We start from the raw sequence: 19,300 nt of genomic DNA, 5'->3' as shown, positions 1-19,300 counted from the left end.
TCTGTCTGTCTGTTACTCAATCTCGCATAAACTACTGAACCAATTTTCATGAAATTTGGTATGGAGATATTTTGATACCCGAGAAAGGACATAGGCTACTTTTTATCCCGGGAAAATGACGCAATCCCGGAATTCCCACGGGAACGGGAACTATGCGGGTCTTTCTTTGACTGCGCGGGCGAAGCCGCGGGCGGAAAGCTAGTAAGAAATAATCAGATTCATATTTAGTATAACAGTAGGCAATTTAATACTTAAATTTTTTTATAATTTTTAACTTTCTCACATAGATAAAGAATATCAGGAGTTCTCAGTTGTCAATTGCTTCAAAAAGATACACAAATGAATTTAAAGTTAACTTCCGTTCAACACTTATTTAATTGAAGTCACCAGCATTACAAAGCCATAAAAAGATGTACAAAACATAATTTGGTCGAGATAAAGCGATTACTTCAGTAACATAATTTGGTCCAGGTCAAACGATTTCAGACACAATTCGATATATAATTTTGCATTTCGTTATTATTTTGTAAATTATCTATATTAAAGTAAAAGCAGATAATAAAAATGTAAAATTACGCTTACATAACCCTTAAATGCGATCACCACAATAGACTAAAAACATCAATCTTAAATCCAAGATGGCGCCCCGCTGCGACAATTTCTGCTATAATGCCAGCTTTCTGAAATAATATACTGCGTATTGTGATGTAAGTATTGCTTAAGTACTTTATAACCTTAATCCGTTTAGAGTTTAATGCTGTACTTGTGATATAAGTACTTCAAATGTAAAGGGAAAATGAAATTCTTGATTTAAGTCGAGTAAGATTTTTGTTAACTAGAACTTTTGAAATAAGAATTATAGATAAATGTTTGAATATTGTGTTTTTTGTATTCCCATAGATAAGAGAGAGTCTGATTTAACAATTAATTATTATTTAAAAAGCATAATTCATATTACATATTTTGATCTACCTGTACCTACGAAAATCTTATTACTAGCCTGTAACTGAATGTGCATCTGTATTTTTATGTTTATTCTTTAAATAATAGCCACTAAATTAGTTAAATGAGAATTGAGAAACATGAAAAATTAAGTACCACTTTTTAGGAAACTATTTATCAAAGCTACTCGATATTTCATGTTTAATCATACACTTCTCCGTACCCATTGTATAAACAGTAAGTCGATTTTGTCATTGCCTACTCAGACTCCTGAAGAACCGCCATACTGGTACAAATGAACCAATATTTTCTGTCTGTATCTCCGGACCTATAAGTGATTACTACAAAAATATTAAATGATTTAATTATTCATGATTTACTTTCTGAATTGAAAGCAATAAGGTCAGTTTACTTTCCTCACTAGATAGATTCGTGAGTCATCGATACATCGAATTATCGAGAAAGTGTTATTGATCGTTACTGAATGAGATTAATTTGTTTTGTCATAGAAAGCCGTAGACCGGTAATGGTTTTTTGGTCGAGTATAAAACGGAGGACCTTCCGGTTGACAGATAATCAAAGTCGATAGAAAAGATAGTTTATGTCATAATTTTATAATAAAACTGTAGCAGAGTAGATCCGTACGTCACGGAAGAATTCCAACCAATACCCGCGGCCCCATCTATAAAGTGGCTAGACGGAACACAGTGGGGTTTTAGTCGGTAAGAATCCGACATAACCCATGGCTCCTTCCCCGGGGGCCGTGGGTATCTTTGGAAGATTTCCCCATTTAAAAAAAGGGTAGATCCGTACAAGGTAGATATTGAAGGAAATATAATATGGGCGATCTTTATTAAAGACATAGAGTAGGAAGCCAAACAAATTAACACTAAGAAATTATTGCGTGGCATTGAATGCAATTTTGTATTTACAGATTTACTAGGTTTATAAATTTAGGTGCTCACATAAATTTAATAACCATGAAAAAATAAATATTTTTTTTAATTCATCAGAAGGTACATATCAGAAATAATCTGTAAACCGATAATTTTGACCTAATTACTATAATAAACTGGCTGCGCTTCGCGGTTTCACCCGCATGGCTCCGCTCCTGTTGGTCTTAGCGTAATGATAATGCCTTCCTCGATAAATGGGCTATCTAACACCGAAATAATTTTTCAAATCGGACCAGTAGTTCCTGAGATTAGTGCGATAGATTTGAAAAATTCAAAATGGTCTCCTAATAACACATCAAATAAAACACCCCATAGCTTTCTAACAAAATTCCCACAATATCACATAAATGTAAACATCTACATATTAAGTTTGACGCTCAACTCGCCCCAACTTTCCATCGACCTACTAACATTTGCCCTCACAACAATGCTTATGGACAGGTCGGCTTGTGAACCGTGTTGGCTTCTCTTTATATTGAAATACATTATAATAAAAAGTATATTTGAATTATTCTGTGGCTTCTATCTACATTGAAAAGCATGCTATGGCAATTCTTATTTCTCCCCATAATACTTGGGTGGTGGTATAAGTGTAGTTTCCGATCCCCCTTAAAGGATAAGACAGAGAATATAAGTTTATGAAAGAAATTGAGACCATTGGTACTTATATATGTAAATAGGGTTCAAATAGATAGGACAAATGTCCTAAAACATTGGAAATGTTCTATTTTGGGTATAGTCACAGAATACTTAATAGTAGCTAACTAGTATAGTATGAAATACTATTTCAGTTTTATTCAAAGACTGTGAAAAGTATTAACCTTCTACAATTCTACAATCATAATCCTTCATCATCATTATCAGCCTACATTCGTCCACTGCTGGACATAGGCCTCAGTCATGAGTCATGACTCCACTGAGCCCTGAACATAGGCCTCAGTCATGACTCATGACTCATGGCACTCCACTGAGCCCGGTCGTTCGCTCGTTGTCGCCAGTTTTAACCAGCAACCCTGCGGATGTCGTTATGTATTTAATTTTTATTTATTATCCTTATGTATTTTTATATTATTTCAAGAAAAGTCTACATAATATTACCTATTCCATTCGTTTGCCATGCCAACAGTAAATGACACCATTCTCTGTATTTTCGTCATAAATAAAAATAAAATGCAGTCCACATGAATAAACAAAACTTATAGCTAACCGATATAACCTCGAAACGTTTTCCTCTTCAATACAATAAATCACCTTTTGGCTTTTGGCAGCAAAGTGGATCGCCTTGACGCTCCGGAAAAGTATAAACGATGAATTTATTATTTTGTAATTCATTAATAGAGGATTTTGTTTAATGTTTATATTGATATTGATTATAGGTTTGTAAAAAACATTTAGACTTATAAATACATATGGTAATAATACAAGTAAATTCATGAAAATGAGCTGCGGAAAATATTATTCAGATTGCATATTAAAAACGTTATTAACATTGTAATAGTGTACATATATGTATTTCCTATCTTCATCGGAATTCGGAGGGTCGAATGTAGCAATGGTATTGTAAAAAATTCAATGGGAAATATTTCCCATATTTAAAATTAAATTAGTAGACTCGACTGTTATAATATTATGGCGATTAAAAATCAGTCTTTAGTAACCAAGATTAAAACATTAACATAATGAGAACAAATTATTGATATTTCCAAAAATTATTATTCATTTATTTATCTTTTCATTCATCTTATTCTGTCTAGAGTTTAGATTCATAAATGTTTTTTGCTGCTATTTTTTATTTTTGTCAAACCAGTTATTATATTTTCTTCAGCTTTAAAATATATTTAAAAACTTTCAAAAGTGTTTCACTTAGGTACTCATTATAAGTAATATCGATATAATAAATAAGTTCTAAATATTCATACAAGAAATCTCTAATTACAATACTTTTATCACACGCAAAGATCTAAGCAAACCTTGAGAATAATTTGAATTACAATAATAATAGAAAATTTTCTTTGAGGCATCGTAAAATACGGTAAAGTCACGCCACACCACTACACGCTATTAACTAACTGTAATATAAACGCGATAAATGTATGAATAATTATAAATTTTAAATTCTCAAAACGGTAATAATTTATTCATTATAATAATATCCATAGATTAGAATATATGGGAAATATTTCAAGTTAATTGTAATAAAAAGAATAAAAGATTGTCTTCAAGTTAATTTAGAGAACATACGAAACACATTAGGTAAAACGTTAGTAAATTTTTTGCTTTATTTTGCAAAGTTTAAAATTAAAGATTTGTTTACAATAAAACTAAAGTATAATCAAGTATATGAAACATTAATTATCATACTTCAAACAGGTATTTAATAAAACACGTACAAAGAAAGTTATGCCGGTTAGAAATATTTGAGTTATGCGCGACACGACACGGCTGTTGCTACTTCTACGTTTAATTTCATTTAACAACCTTGATTAATGTTACTAGAAAGAAAATCTAGCTTTACTCACTTGTCGCATTTCATACTTGGTTTTCTAATGTTACCAATTCAATAAAACTACGTCTTATAACAACTAGAATCTGACCTTAAATTTCTGTAATTTATGAACAAAAGATATCTAATCAAATATTGCTTTTATTCGCATAAGAATGAGCGTCTCCATTAATTTTCCTTTTTTTTATGGCCAAGCTTTAAAGTTTAAATTAAAACATAATATTTATTCCTTTACATTATTTACATATATCCAATATTTATTATTTTTCACCTATTTAATTTGAAATTTAATATTATTATTCATCTTTATTTAAACTAACTCGTAAGTACTTCAAAAACTTGCACAAGAATTAACTCCGTTATCTCTAACCGTCTAACATTTCACTGCATGCGTATCAATCGATCATCAACCGTGCGGCATAAACGTCTGCAATGTGAAGTGACCTTATATTTTCGGTCAGTCGGCCTTGCTTCGGGACAGTGCCATACGGTGCTGAATCATCCGTACGCGCGGTCAAGGTCCACCGGATGAACCTTCACACATGCAGCGGTTTTTAATAAGACGTCTGTTTTTGGTGTTCGATGCACTTGAAAGCTATCGAAGTTTATGGTATGGTTTATTATATTTTTTTGTAAAAACTGCAACCGCACCTGAAAGAGTCATCATGAATATTACGACTTACGAGTATCTGGAATAACCTATTACCTAATCTATCTAGTCGTTGGAACTTTTCTAACACAGCTCACTTGTTTCAGACTGCATTATATTCAAACATAAATAACAAAAAAATATATGTATGGATCTTAACTTGAAAATAAATTCATCTTTACAAGAATTTTCTTAAGGTTAGACCTAAAACCTAATTCCACCCACATGAGAAATCTTTATCCGATTTAATAGTTTACGCGTGATCGAGTTACAATCACACAAACTTTCCCAAGAAAATGTACTAGACATTCCTACACAAGTTTTACTTTTACATCTAGAATTCTAGTATTCAGTGGTCACCTAACCTACATAACTGACCCAGGCTATTCACATCCCTAACAGTGGAATCTAAAGAAAACAAATATATGGCTTTCACGGTGACTGGTTTTGAGATATGCGGGCTAGCTGAGTTATAGGTACTATATCTCTGAGTTTAAGGTTCGATAATACATATTATCACACTAGCTGTGCCCGCGACTTCGTCCGCGTGGAATAGTGACTGCATAGTAGTTACTAATTAATACACAATTATTGAGTAAACACGTCTTGAAACACGTACTACCATAAACAACTAAATTATAAGTACTTACAGATTATTTTACAGTTAAGAAATAAAATAAATAATAACACAAAATAACTGTTAGTAAAATTTATTACTAAACTGAGCTACTTTCACAGACTTTCAACTTTTCCCTTTCACCCCTAGTAAATGGCAGAACCGATTTTGATGTAAACCATGTCTAATTGTACCTATATATGTACACGTCATATCCTTTCGTTTGGTGCTCCATTTGGATTATTTATCCCCACTATATCACCCCTAAGGTGCCCTATATGTAATAAACAGATGAACCGATTTTGATAAAACATGACTAATTGTAATTCAGACGTCAATTGATATGCCGCTTGAGTATATTATTTGACAACATTCGATTTTTCATTCCCACTTTTACCGCTATAATCCAATAAATGGATGAACCGATTTTGATTAAATACCTAATTGCCTCATTATACTTCTCACGTCATGTCATGCCCTTTCATTTGATATGCCACTGTCAAATATACCCAATTTGACAAAATTCATTTTTTTATTCCCACTTTAATACCTATATCCTACTTTAATACCTACTTTAATACCTATATATATATATATATATAAATGGATGAACCAATTTTGATAAAATATGTCTTATTGTACTTTACACGTCATGTCTTTCATTAGATACGTCACTTGAGTATATTTGATAAAATTCATTTATTTATTCCTACTTTTACCCCTATATAAAATAAATGGATGAACCGATTTTGATAAAATTTGACTAATTGTTTCTGACAGGTCGTCTATTTTCATTTGATACCTATATCACTTGGGTATAACTGACAACATTCATTTTTTCCATTCCCACTTTTACCCCTATCACTACATAGTATAAAACAAAGTTGCTTTCTCTGTCCCTATTTCCCTATGTCCCTTTGTACGCTTAAATCTTTAAAACTACGCAACGGATTTTGATGCGGTTTTTTTAAATAGATAGAGTGATTCAAGAGGAAGGTTTATATGTATAATAACATCGATTAAATAGTGGAGAAGTACTGTTATTTTTGAGGTTTCTAATGTGATGTCGTAAAAAATTACATTTTTTCCGCTTACATTGCAAACGCAGGCTGAACCCTACGAGTTTTATCAAAATAATGTACTAAGTATTATATGGTATTATACACATTGAAAAGGTCTACAGAAAAGTCCGCGATGGTATATGTCGATCTCTTATGGATAACCCAGAATAACTTTTTTTTGTCATTTAATTTTTACGACAAATAATGGCTAATTTTAGAAGCGATTTTAACCAATACAGCATTAATCCTTAACCAATTAAATATCTTGAATACATTGTTCATTTAATATAGATCTATATGGCCCTTTACACCGTGTGATTTAAGTGAATATTTTCGAAGATATTACAGATTTAAAAATTGCGGGACGTAGCGTTTGCGGCGGTAACGGCCGCCCGCCGGCTATATATTTTATACATGTGCGAAGCCGGAGCGGGCCGCTATATTTTTATATATGTACAACGTTCACAGCTTTTCTGTAGTGTATTTAGTATCAGCAATGCACCCGTGCGAAGCCGGGGCGGGTTGCTAGTATATAATAAATGGATGAACCGATTTTGATACACTATACTTAAGAACAACTAATGTAACAAAAAAAACGCATCTAATTCGTTTTACCCGTTAGCGAGCTACGGTTGCACAGACGGACACGCAAACACACATAGCGGACGTAACACCCCTCTTTTTGCGTTGGGGGTTAAAAATATAATACCTACGACATAATTTAAAAGACATTTTATGTAGAAAATTTACCTAGAAGTAACCATAATGCTATTTGTGCAGGTTTTAGACTTATGAGCAAAAATCGAAATAAAGGTCCTTTGATCCCCCTACTACCCCCTCAGCTAAACCCCCCCCCCCACCCCACGGTACTTTCGATATGATCATCTGGACATGTCAAGGAATAACTTTAGCGTATAATTTACGTAATAAAGTTATTCATGTAAGTTATTCATGTATAGAATGCCTTAGCAAATGTTCGCCGTGATTACTTAAATGGTCATAACTTTTTTATTTATGAACCGATTGACATGAAATAAACACTAAATGTTAAGTGAAGCTTACCACAATATATTAGTGAAAACCGCATCTAAATCGGATAAGCCGTTTCTGAGATTAGCGTGCACGAACATACAGACAAACAGACAAACAGACAAAAATTTTTTTAACTACAGTTTTGGGTTCAGGATCGATTTAATAATAACACCTGCTAAGTTTTTTTTTATATTTTCATTGTACAGACATCACTTTTCTACGATTTTATTATATGTATTTATGATTGATATGATTTTATTATGTGTATACAAAACTGTTTTACAAGTAAAACAGTTTTGTCAGATTGGTTCAGTTAGGTATTTTGCCTCAAATAAAGCAAAAACCAAAATTTACTGCGATACAAAATATTATTACTATCATATCCTATACATATTTATATAGATATACAGTTATGCACACAAGCATATGAACTCTATTAGTAAACTCAAGGTTTAAAATACGATATAAAACTTTTTAGTTTTTATCTAACCCAGTTTTTTTATAGGTAACCTTGAAGGTACCACAGTATGTATATGTCACGGCTAAAGGTAGGTGAGAACATAAACTTAAGATTAGCCGGCTAAACTTAGGTTTATTTTCGACGAGGTGTTAATGTTAGTTTGTTCTATCTTTAGCCGGCTAAACTTAAGTGTAACCGCAGGCCCGTGGCTAAAAATGTCGGGGTGGGTAGATTTGGTTAGCGCCGGGCCGGTGGAGGGCTTGAGGGGCCCGCACAGTGCCAGAAAACACTCGCCCTGTTCCTTACATGTATTATAGTAACCAAATCTACCCACCCCGACTCAGGGCAGAAAGCTGGTGGCTAGGTTAGGTTAGGTTAGAACTCTTAAGACCCGCACGAGCCGAGCGAGCGCAGCGAGCGTGCTGCGGCAGCAGCCGGCGAAGTGCCAGAAAACACTCGCCCTGTTCCTTACATGTATTATAGTAACCAAATCTACCCACCCCGACATTTTTAGCCACGGGCCTGCGGTTACACTTAAGTTTAGCCGGCTAAAGATAGAACAAACTAACATTAACACCTCGTCGAAAATAAACCTAAGTTTAGCCGGCTAATCTTAAGTTTATGTTCTCACCTACCTTTAGCCGTAACATATATACGTTATGTTATCTACTAATACGTTATTTTGAGGAGTACAGACAAGCCCGGCTAGCTCAGTCGGTAGAGCATGAGACTCTTAATCTCAGGGTCGTGGGTTCGAGCCCCACGTTGGGCGGAACATCTTTTTTATTTTTTTTTATTACGGTACTTTTCACGCCACGTTCGCCAGCCTTTCATTCAGATAAAATATATTATTATAATAATTTTATCTTATAATAATATATTTTAGCTTATTTAACCAGTCCACCAGTTGTTTTTTAAGAACGGATTGAAATAACGACATTGTAATTTTCAAGTTTTCAAAAACTATAGCAATTAGCAAAATATCAATTTCACGAAAACTACAACCAAAATAAATAATATATTAAGGTAAGCGCAGCTAAACTCATAGATAAACATACAAAACAGACAACATTGTAATAACCTTATTTTTTGTTTAGTGTTCTCAATTTTCTCATAAACCTACCACAGAAATCAGTTAATTACCAAGATTTCTCAACGATTAAGTAACCGATAACTTGGAATACGAAATTCCGTTAGAGCTAAATCTAGAATTACTGAGAAATGCATCTCTAGACATCCGATAGTGTAAGAACTAGATAGTTTCTGCTAATGAGGCTGCGACGAGCGGACCGGACCTTCATTTTTACATAATTATTGCACATAGGGTTAAGTTATAACTAACCAAGTGCTAAAATATAGTGGATTTGGGGCGCTTATAATAGTAGAAGAGTAGTAGAATAACAATTTTATTTTCGTAGAAAATTTATGAGAAACCTAACTATTCACTGATAGAAAATATTATGTTGAGAAACATAGGTACCTACTCTGGAAATAAATATGAAACATATTAAGTATCTATCTATAAGGAAATAATTAGTATGGATGTACGTTAACTTATAATGATTAAGTAGGTACCTACTGAACTAACTTTTATTTCGTTTGAATTATAATTTGCGATATAAAAAGTTAAAATCATCTTACTGGATGTTACAATTTTTCCGGATTGCTGCGTAGGTTATATTATAAACTAGTGGTCCGCCCCGGCTTCGCCCGTGGTACATATTTCGCAATAAAAAGTAGCCTTTGTCCTATCTCGGGTATCAAAATACATATCTCCATACCAAATTACATGCAAATTGGTTCAGTAGTTTAGGCGTGATTGAGTAACAGACAGACAGACAGAGTTACTTTCGCATTTATAATATTAGTATGGATGTAGAAAAAAATGTTTATTAATACATACATGTAATATAGTATAGTAATTCCAAGAATTTAAAATCTTATTTATTAATTCTTTTCCATGATCATTTTGAATAAGTCTTAGCTTCCTTGTTACACTATCTTTAATATTGATAGTTTAAACTTTGCCTATAACAGAAGGCCAATCAAGTCTTTGACATTTCTATACCAACTTGATCAGTTAAAAAACTGCAATATGACCCATAACACACAGTGGGACATCGCACATAAACTGTTAAATTTTACAACAATTTTAGCCTTTACTTTGCATATATCTTACTTGACTTAAAGTTTTTTAAACCATCAAATTAACAGCTACAATTCATGCCTGCATTTACCTTAATAACTTCGAAGAAAGTATAAGAATGTGATGTGTAACGGAGGCCTAATAAGGCGAACTTTCGTTTTCGTTTCTCAGTTTCTCACTATTTAATATTTTGCGTGGGCGTGTCTCAAGACTTATTTAAATCACGCGTTAATTATAGTCATCATCATTTTATACAATCATATTAATGATTTTAATGTATATGTCACGGCTAAAGGTAGGTGAGAACATAAACTTAAGATTAGCCGGCTAAACTTAGGTTTATTTTCGACGAGGTGTTAATGTTAGTTTGTTCTATCTTTAGCCGGCTAAACTTAAGTGTAACCGCAGGCCCGTGGCTAAAAATGTCGGGGTGGGTAGATTTGGTTAGCGCCGGGCCGGTGGAGGGCTTGAGGGGCCCGCACAGTGCCAGAAAACACTCGCCCTGTTCCTTACATGTATTATAGTAACCAAATCTACCCACCCCGACTCAGGGCAGAAAGCTGGTGGCTAGGTTAGGTTAGGTTAGAACTCTTAAGACCCGCACGAGCCGAGCGAGCGCAGCGAGCGTGCTGCGGCAGCAGCCGGCGAAGTGCCAGAAAACACTCGCCCTGTTCCTTACATGTATTATAGTAACCAAATCTACCCACCCCGACATTTTTAGCCACGGGCCTGCGGTTACACTTAAGTTTAGCCGGCTAAAGATAGAACAAACTAACATTAACACCTCGTCGAAAATAAACCTAAGTTTAGCCGGCTAATCTTAAGTTTATGTTCTCACCTACCTTTAGCCGTAACATATATAAATATACTGCACTTTTATTAAAACGTGGAAGTCATCAAGAGACTCTTATTCATAAGTTTTTTTTTTTTATTGTTATAAATAAATGCAATATCATTAACAAATATCTACTACGTAAAATTTATCTTTATTCTAACATAAAAGATCCAGGGTATTGACTTTTGAACAATATCCTAAAGAAACTTATATACGCTTACCAAAAAAATTGTATATTTATTCTACAAAAATTTATAATAAAACTTGTTTATTTAAAATAGCAAATATCACATTGAACTTGTAAAATTACATAACAAACACACACGGTAGCGGAATGTAAACAATACAAAGTCCAGTTAAAATGAAAACAAATGTTATGCGAAGTCAGCAGAACGCTGTTACTCTAAGAATATATAAAATTACTAGTTTCTATGCGTGACTTTAACACTATTTACGGAAAATTACTATTTAATACGAATGTTAGAAAAAATTATTAATAGTACTCGTTTTACTGTCTAGTATTATGATTTTTAGACAGCGATAAATAGAAGAAGAAATTGTATTTATACAAACTAGTTTTCAGAATTTACTGTTGTTTTATATTATTCATCATAGTATTATCAATTTTTGCTTTATTTATATAGAAGTGTGTCTGTAAACTACAATTTAATATAACTTTCATGGGTAAAGCCGATCGACAAAATTAGTCGTGATATTCTCATTCGATTCCGCTTTCGATAACATTTCACGATGCCCCGCATTACGATTGACCTCCTTATCGTCGTAGACTTTGACCAAGTATACAATAACATCGTTAAACCTTTCATATTCTAAGTACAAATTCAATCAGACATAGGAATTTATTCGCGCAACACATGTTCAATGATTAATTTCGGCAAAAACGTGTATATCTCGTACTTGACATTTCATTATACTTATCTACCTCGTAAGTCGTCTATTGAAATGTCTTTACCGCTAAATTGCGATCTTAATCGGGTTGACATTTAATTATAAGCAACAAATTTGAGAGTAACGTTTATTTCTTTTTCTTTTCAGATGGATAGCAGTTCAGAAGCAATGGAGTTGCGAAGGGAGCTGGACGCTGTTAAAAGCGCGTTGCAACAGCAGTCCGAATCCGTCCTGAAGCAACGCCACCAGTTAGTGGAGGCTGGACAAGCCTTAGCTGCGCACGAGAAGCAAGCCGTCCAAGAGAGAAGGCTCAGACAAGACCAACTCGCTTTAGTTCTTCGTTCTCTTGTGCTATTAGAGTCCCGTCTTACCCGAGAGCAGAAACAAGTACGCGTGTCACTGCATCACAAAGAAAAAATAATAAAGGCACAGCATGAAGAAATAATCAAACTGAAAGCACGCAAGTCGTACTGCAGTAATTGCCAACAGCTCCTCGGGTTCACGAGCGAGCAAACAAACATAGAAACTGATCCAGAGTTTCAAAGTCTCGAGAGCACAGATTCGAGATTCCCAAACGCATTCGTGAGAAGTAGTAGCTATCGGGAAAGGAAATCACCGCCCATTTTTCAAAAGAATACTAGGCTTAGTAAGAGTTTTCAATTACCGAAAAATGATGTAGTGTACTGTAATACTAGTTCGAGTGAAGAGGGTAATACAGCTAGTGTAGGAAGTAAAGGGACGTTTATTAAAAATAAACAAGCTTTCGTTAGACGAGATGTCTTTAGGAGATCTAGAAAATATTCAGGTAGAAAGAATAACGGCAAACATCAGGACAATACGCAAAAATCTTACAACCATCAGACAAACAATAGCAGCAGCGCTGAAGATTGTTTCGGTATGAGTTATCAAGTCAATCATGATGACGATGTCACTGCCAATCAAATAGCGAATGATATAAGAAAAGCTTCTCTTAAAATCGACCAGCTCATCGGAGAAGCTGCGAAGAAGGAACAAGAAAATGCCGTTAGTACTGAGAAACCTTTTTCAACTAAAATAGAAAGGTTGCATGGTATTAAAAGACAAGCATCAGATGAAATAAAGGCGAATAGACAACTTTTCCTAAATAAAGTTCTTACAGAGGAAGGTGAGGAGAAACCATGGTATTGTAATGTCAGTGATCAAGAGCAAGATATGGACTGTATGGATCATAGAGATTCAAAACCTAATAGTGATAACGTTTTAATAGCTGGACTAAACAGTGGGATAATAAATGCTGAAATAATATCAGCAAAGAACGAAGTACTGTGCAATAATATGCTTAAAAAAGATATGGTTGATACAAGATTCGATAGCAAAAATAATAATAATATTGAATCAATTAAACAAGAAAACTTGAATGAAATCAATGAAAATTGGTATGCTAGTACAAGTGACGCGGATGATACTCCTCCACACGAAATATATAAAAACAATCCTGTTCTTGAATGTGTCAATCAAATATTGCTACAAAACTCTTTAGATGACAGTAGTAATGATAACTCTAAATCAAGTGAAGCTACAACTCCAAGCCCTAAAGCTGCCACTAAGCGCGTTCAGTTTTCAACATTAAATAGCATTTCATATGACGATAAAATAAGGCCCACCGGTGGTAACAACACTTTGCCAAGGTCAGACAAGAGAGCGAACAAGATAGTTAAATTCAGTTTGGAGACAGCATCTGAACACAGTTACGAAGTGCCCAACACGGCACAAGGCTTCCAATATGAGATACAGAGTATCTACAGTAATGAATATGAACCAATAATCACAAAATCAACAGAGCAAAAGCCTGTGCCATTGCCGCCTACAGAACCACACAGCGATAAATTTAACGTACCCAAAATAAGAGGGTCTATCGTTAAGAATATCGCAGCTAACATTGAAAGTCGTAACTTGAACAATAATAACTTCGAACCGAAATTAGAGAGCCACGGATCTATGAAGATATTTAACAAGAGAAAAGTGCCACGAACTCCTCCTGCACTGCCGCCTAAGCCGAAAAACTTATCAGCTAAATGGAAAACTGAAACTGTCAAAACGTTGGCAGAATCTTTAGACTCTGAAGCCGTTGCGGCTAATCAACGGGTTGCAGATGTTAAGAGAAACGTGGATAACGTTGTGACATCGAAGATCGTTGAACCAGACTACTGTTCCATTTCAGAGATAAATGTTCCAGTAGTCAATAACGGTAAAAGAGAAATGCTTCTCACGCAGCCTACGGTTGAAATTCATAATGAGCAGTATCCAGTTCACTCGACAAATCAAAGGAACAGTGTGGCAAAAGTGGTCTCTTTGCCGAGAATACAGAATAAAATCAGTGACAAGGACATCCCAAAGCTTCCGCAAGTCACTGAGATAATTATTCCTGATGAGGATGAAAAGGCTAATGAAGATCACCGCTCTTTTCCACCTTCAAACAGTTATCTGGCTAATTTCACTATACACTCTCTTCAACCAAAAATTGACCCAAGAGGTTCGATACAAATGGGCAACACTGTGTCTTCAATCCTCTCTGAAATAAATAAAGGAGTCAAGACAAGCGGTAAACGCATAAATCTGACCGACTTGGATAATCAATTTAACCATGTCACGGAAAAAATTCAAACTAGCAACGCGGAGCAGCATAAAGCTGAATACTTCGAAGACATAGACAAGTTTGATCTTTCCCAAAATTTTGAGGAGTTCAAAATTGATGATGAACTCGACATAATAGTGGCCGAAGAATATCGCATTAGCTCTGGGAGCAGCGATGGTTCCGTGTCCGACGTTGTCACTGAGCATGTTATATCTGTACCTGAAAAACAATTAAATAATAATGTTGAGAATAATGACAATGAAAAAAATGTATTTCACGAATGCCACGATAACGCGGTAAACAAGGGACTCACAAAAAATGCTAAGCTTTCTAATAAACCTGATCTCCTTTCTAATATAGAGAACTTAGAGACTGAATCTGTGAGGAATTCTGACATCGAGTCGAGTAATTCCTCCGGGAGCAACAGTGGCTCGTATAACACGGTCAAGTGTGAGCCGAGGATGATTTTGAGCTCAGAATCTGTAAATAAAACTAAGGGAGCTTTTGACTTCTTCCTAGAGTCATCTGGTCTTAGTTCTAAGTCTTTATTTTCGCCTAGTAAGAACTATTTAGGTATGCGGCCACCTAGCGCTAACCACAAAAGTGTACTTAAACCTAAAGATATAAAAATGCGCGTAAGGAATCCCATCGCAACGAACAAAATCAACGAAAAACCTATGACGACTGCTATTAAATATTTTGAACCCTATGTGTAAAATTATAAACTATAGTTTAATTATATTATTTGTTAATAATTATTTATTGTAAAAATGAACTTGCCTGCATAATATTACTGTATTTATGTTTATATTTTGATGTAAATATTTATTAGTTATATTAAAATATACCTTACCTAATGAACTTGTCTTTTATTTATATTATTGAATGATGAAGAATAATTAAATGTTGCTATTTAAAACAACGCCATCTAGTGCTAAACTAGATGTATCGATGTTGAAACAAGTTAATTTAGAACTTACTTTAGCGTTTATGTTGTAATTATGTACATTGTACATACATACTTACTTATTTTCAAAACAAGCACAATAAATAATAGGTAATATAAATTACCACTTGAGAAACAAAAGACATCGCAAATTATTTTCCAGGGATCGAACCCGGCTCCTTTGGTCTCTTTGGTATTATTAGTACATAATAATCATAATATGATTGAATTTGGGTAAATGCAGTCACTTACCACTGTGCCATTAGATCATCAAATAAAATACGTTACATATAATTTTAAATTATTTATTTTTAAAAAAACATAACAACAATTAAACAACAAAATACTTTCTTACATTTTTATTCTTTACTACAATAACATGTCAATACTATACAATGCCTTATCAACTAAATAACTTATAACTACTTAGTTAGATACTTCCGTATCTTTAAATTTCAGTCTTATATACAATTTTAATTTCAAAACCTGGACAAATTGTGCTTTATCTTCTTTAAAACCTTCTTCACCTTTCTACATTGACGTTTGCACCACGAACTCTTTGACAGATTCAAACATAGGGTTTCCGAACGATCAACATCGTTCAAAACTTTTTCCGTAACATTCACTGTATTGTATTCCTTATAATATCTATCGCTTTCCAAATTCCAATGAACAGAACGTTTTGATTTCATAATATTACAGGAATCTTTTGATCTATAACTTTCTTTTGCTCTTCTTATTTTTCTCAAATATTCTTCAGAGGAGAACGTAGTTGTAGGTAGGTCAATTTCCGCTGGTAGACATGTTCTTAAGTCTGTATTAGTGTCCAAATCAACTGGTGTACCCCACTTATAGTCCAGGGCACGGAAAGCAGCACTCAAATGCAAATGTAAATCCATTTTTTTCACAAGTTGTTTCACCGAAAGGCAAGGGCTGAATAATGTCCTAGCATTAAAGTTATGCACTTATATACAAGTTTAATTAATTTGCGCAATCATTATCGAAAGGGTTGAATTAATTAATTAATTAAGCATTTTTTCTATTGAATTTTCCTAATTATCCATTACTCACATGTGGTATGTCATTATTGAGGCAACTAATTAATGCATCATATGCACATTTTCATGAACATAATTAATAATTACACAGTACTTAGAAAACTATATAATTTCAGTGCTCGAACCTCAGATGCTCTATGTGCCATCATTCTATATTTTAATATACTTACATAACTATATATTTAAATTTTAACTTTCTTGCGTGATTATATTAGTTAATATCAATCTATTAAAATTCGTTCGATGTTTGTTATTGTTATTAGTTAGTTAAGTAGATCTTTCATAAAAAATCTATTAATTACTTGCATTAAATACCTACATATTATATCTTACTATCAGCTTTACTTATTATTCGTGTATATGAAGAAAAGTATTTTTTTTTAATTTAAAGTTTTATCCCACAGACTTACTTACAATGATTTCATCTCGACCTAAATTTAAATAAGCACAGCCGTGTACCGACTACCTGTATCTAATACTTGCTGTTCCCCGCGGTTTCACCCGCATTGCTCTGCTCCTGTTGGTCTTAGCGATGATATATAGCTAGATAGAAGAAATCTATACTAATATTATAAAGCTGAAGAGTATGTTTGTTTGAATGCGCTAAACTCAGGAACTACTGGTCCGATTTGAAAAATTCTTTCGGTGTTAGATAGCCCATTTATTGAGGAAGGCTATAGGCTATAGGTATATATCATCACGCTAAGACCAACAGGAGTGGAGCACTGGCCACTGCGGGTAAAACCGCAGGGCACAGCTGGTAAAGTTTAAACTATAAACCTATATCTATACTAATATTATAAATAGTTTGTTTGTTTGAACGCGCTAATCTCAGAAACGACTACCTAGCTCGATTTCAAAAATTATTTCAGTGTTAGCCCATTTATCGAAGGAAGGCTATATACCTAGGTATCCCCCAAGACCAATAGGAGCGGAGCAATGCGGGTATAACCGCAGAGTAAAGCGAATAATCCATACTAATATTATAAATGCGAAAGTAACTGTCTGTCTGTCTGTTTCTCAATCACGCCTAAACTACTGAACCAATTTGCATGAAATTTGGTATGGAGATATTTTGATACCCGAGAGAGGACATAGGCTACCTTTTATTGCGAAATATGTACCACGGGCGAAGCCGGGCGTACCTCTAGTTAATAATATGGTAATAGAGCTGGAGCGAAATTTTATTGCAATAGATGGTACTGGTAAGTAAAATGAGCTAAATCTTAGGAGTATAATAATATTTTTTATTATGGGTTAAGAACTTAAAACAAAAAATATAAAACACGATTCTGCTCATAGTTTTTGGAAGGCAACTTTTTTATAGATGAACCCGCAGCCAAAATCAAGTATTTACCTATTTATTAATTACTTACAACATTTATATAATTTCTATTTATGTTCAAATTTTTACCTACCTCCGCTATAGTAGGGTAGACTGGGTACGGTTGAAACAATTTCACTTATAACGACCATAACTTTGCTCTTTATAACCAGAGCGATGAAAAATATATGTTAAATAAAAGAGCATGTATCTGTCTACTAATAGGAGCTATGATTTTAGTTCCATGTGTAGGTATTATTTTTTATAGCAGATCAAATGAAATGAAATGAAATGAAAATAGATCAAATTATAAAAATGAATCCGATTTGTTTCAACGGTCCCCATACCAGGGGCGGTTGAAACAGTGATTGGGGTCAGTTAAAAAATATGCAAATAATACAAAATATGGCATTAAAATATGTTTTATTGATTGTTTATTTTAAATCTAACAATAATTAAGTAACTCCTTTACAATAAGGTCTGCTCTCTTAATATGGTGACATACAAACAAGACAGATGTACCTACTCCTCATCTTCTGATGATATCTCCTCTTGTATTTTTTTCTTTTTTTCTTCTTCGGTGTTACTTTTACATTTTCTTCCATCAAATTTCTTCCTTTTTCCTCTATCCAATCGCTTCTTCACTTACTTAGCTCTTGTTCGTTTCAAAATTAATTCTTGCTCTTTTCTTATCTCTTCCTTATCTAATGTGTCAGTGTAAATAGTAGACTTCCTGAGTTTTCGCTCTCTATTATTATACCTTCTATTGTTATATCCTCTATTATATCCAATTTTTTTATTTTCTTGCTCGCCAGAGTCATCTCGCATTCGAATTTACCTTGGAAGCGATTAATTGTGCTTCTTTGCCGCTTTTCGCAATGATCTCCGGTTCTTACTTCCTCATATACTTTGATAAGTCTATTTATCTTCCTGAAATCTCTCTTACACGTACTATCGGCATCTAAAAATATAAAAAAATAATTAAAACAATGTTTCAACCGTACCCAAAAAAAATGTTTCAACCGTCCCCAACTACTACTTTAGGTAAAATACAGTTCTAGTAATTGTAACAACAATGATACACAAAAACTAGTCACAATGTCATATTCCACAAGATTCACTTCAAACAAAAACGCACACTTAATACTGTCACTTAAATAGAAACGCCAATAATTGGAAAAATCTCCAAGCAAAAATACTTACTTTTGGTCATAAAAACATAATAGGGTCTTATAAAATCAGCTGAAGC

The 19,300-nt window shown here is 33.8% G+C and overlaps 1 protein-coding gene and 1 non-coding gene across 4 annotated transcripts in view; both read left to right on the top strand.

Annotated features, from left to right (window-relative positions):
• LOC149909394 (uncharacterized) overlaps nucleotides 1-15,584 on the top strand; it is a 54,863-nt gene extending 39,279 nt beyond the window's left edge. For 2 of the 3 annotated variants that reach the window (XM_090119378.1, XM_090119377.1), the window contains exon 3: nucleotides 12,257-15,584. In XM_090119378.1, coding sequence (XP_089975504.1) covers nucleotides 12,257-15,439 — 3,183 coding nt within the window. In that variant the 3' untranslated portion in view covers nucleotides 15,440-15,584. Of the gene's footprint in view, nucleotides 1-12,057; nucleotides 12,147-12,256 lie in introns of those variants that run through there. The other variant, XM_090119379.1, reaches the window with a different exon arrangement.
• On the top strand, nucleotides 8,919-8,991 carry TRNAK-CUU (transfer RNA lysine (anticodon CUU)). The gene has a single exon. It is a non-coding gene; the product is annotated as a tRNA-Lys (tRNA).
• Nucleotides 15,585-19,300: the final 3,716 nt, after the last annotated feature.

The sequence above is a fragment of the Colias eurytheme genome, chromosome 3 (assembly GCF_061535395.1).
Source record: "Colias eurytheme isolate Ceu_HAF_F1 chromosome 3, ilColEury1 Martin Lab GWU primary, whole genome shotgun sequence".
Lineage (NCBI taxonomy): Eukaryota > Metazoa > Arthropoda > Insecta > Lepidoptera > Pieridae > Colias > Colias eurytheme.
The sequence above is the reverse complement of the archived record's forward strand: the minus strand, read 5'-3'. Positions and strand labels throughout refer to the sequence as shown.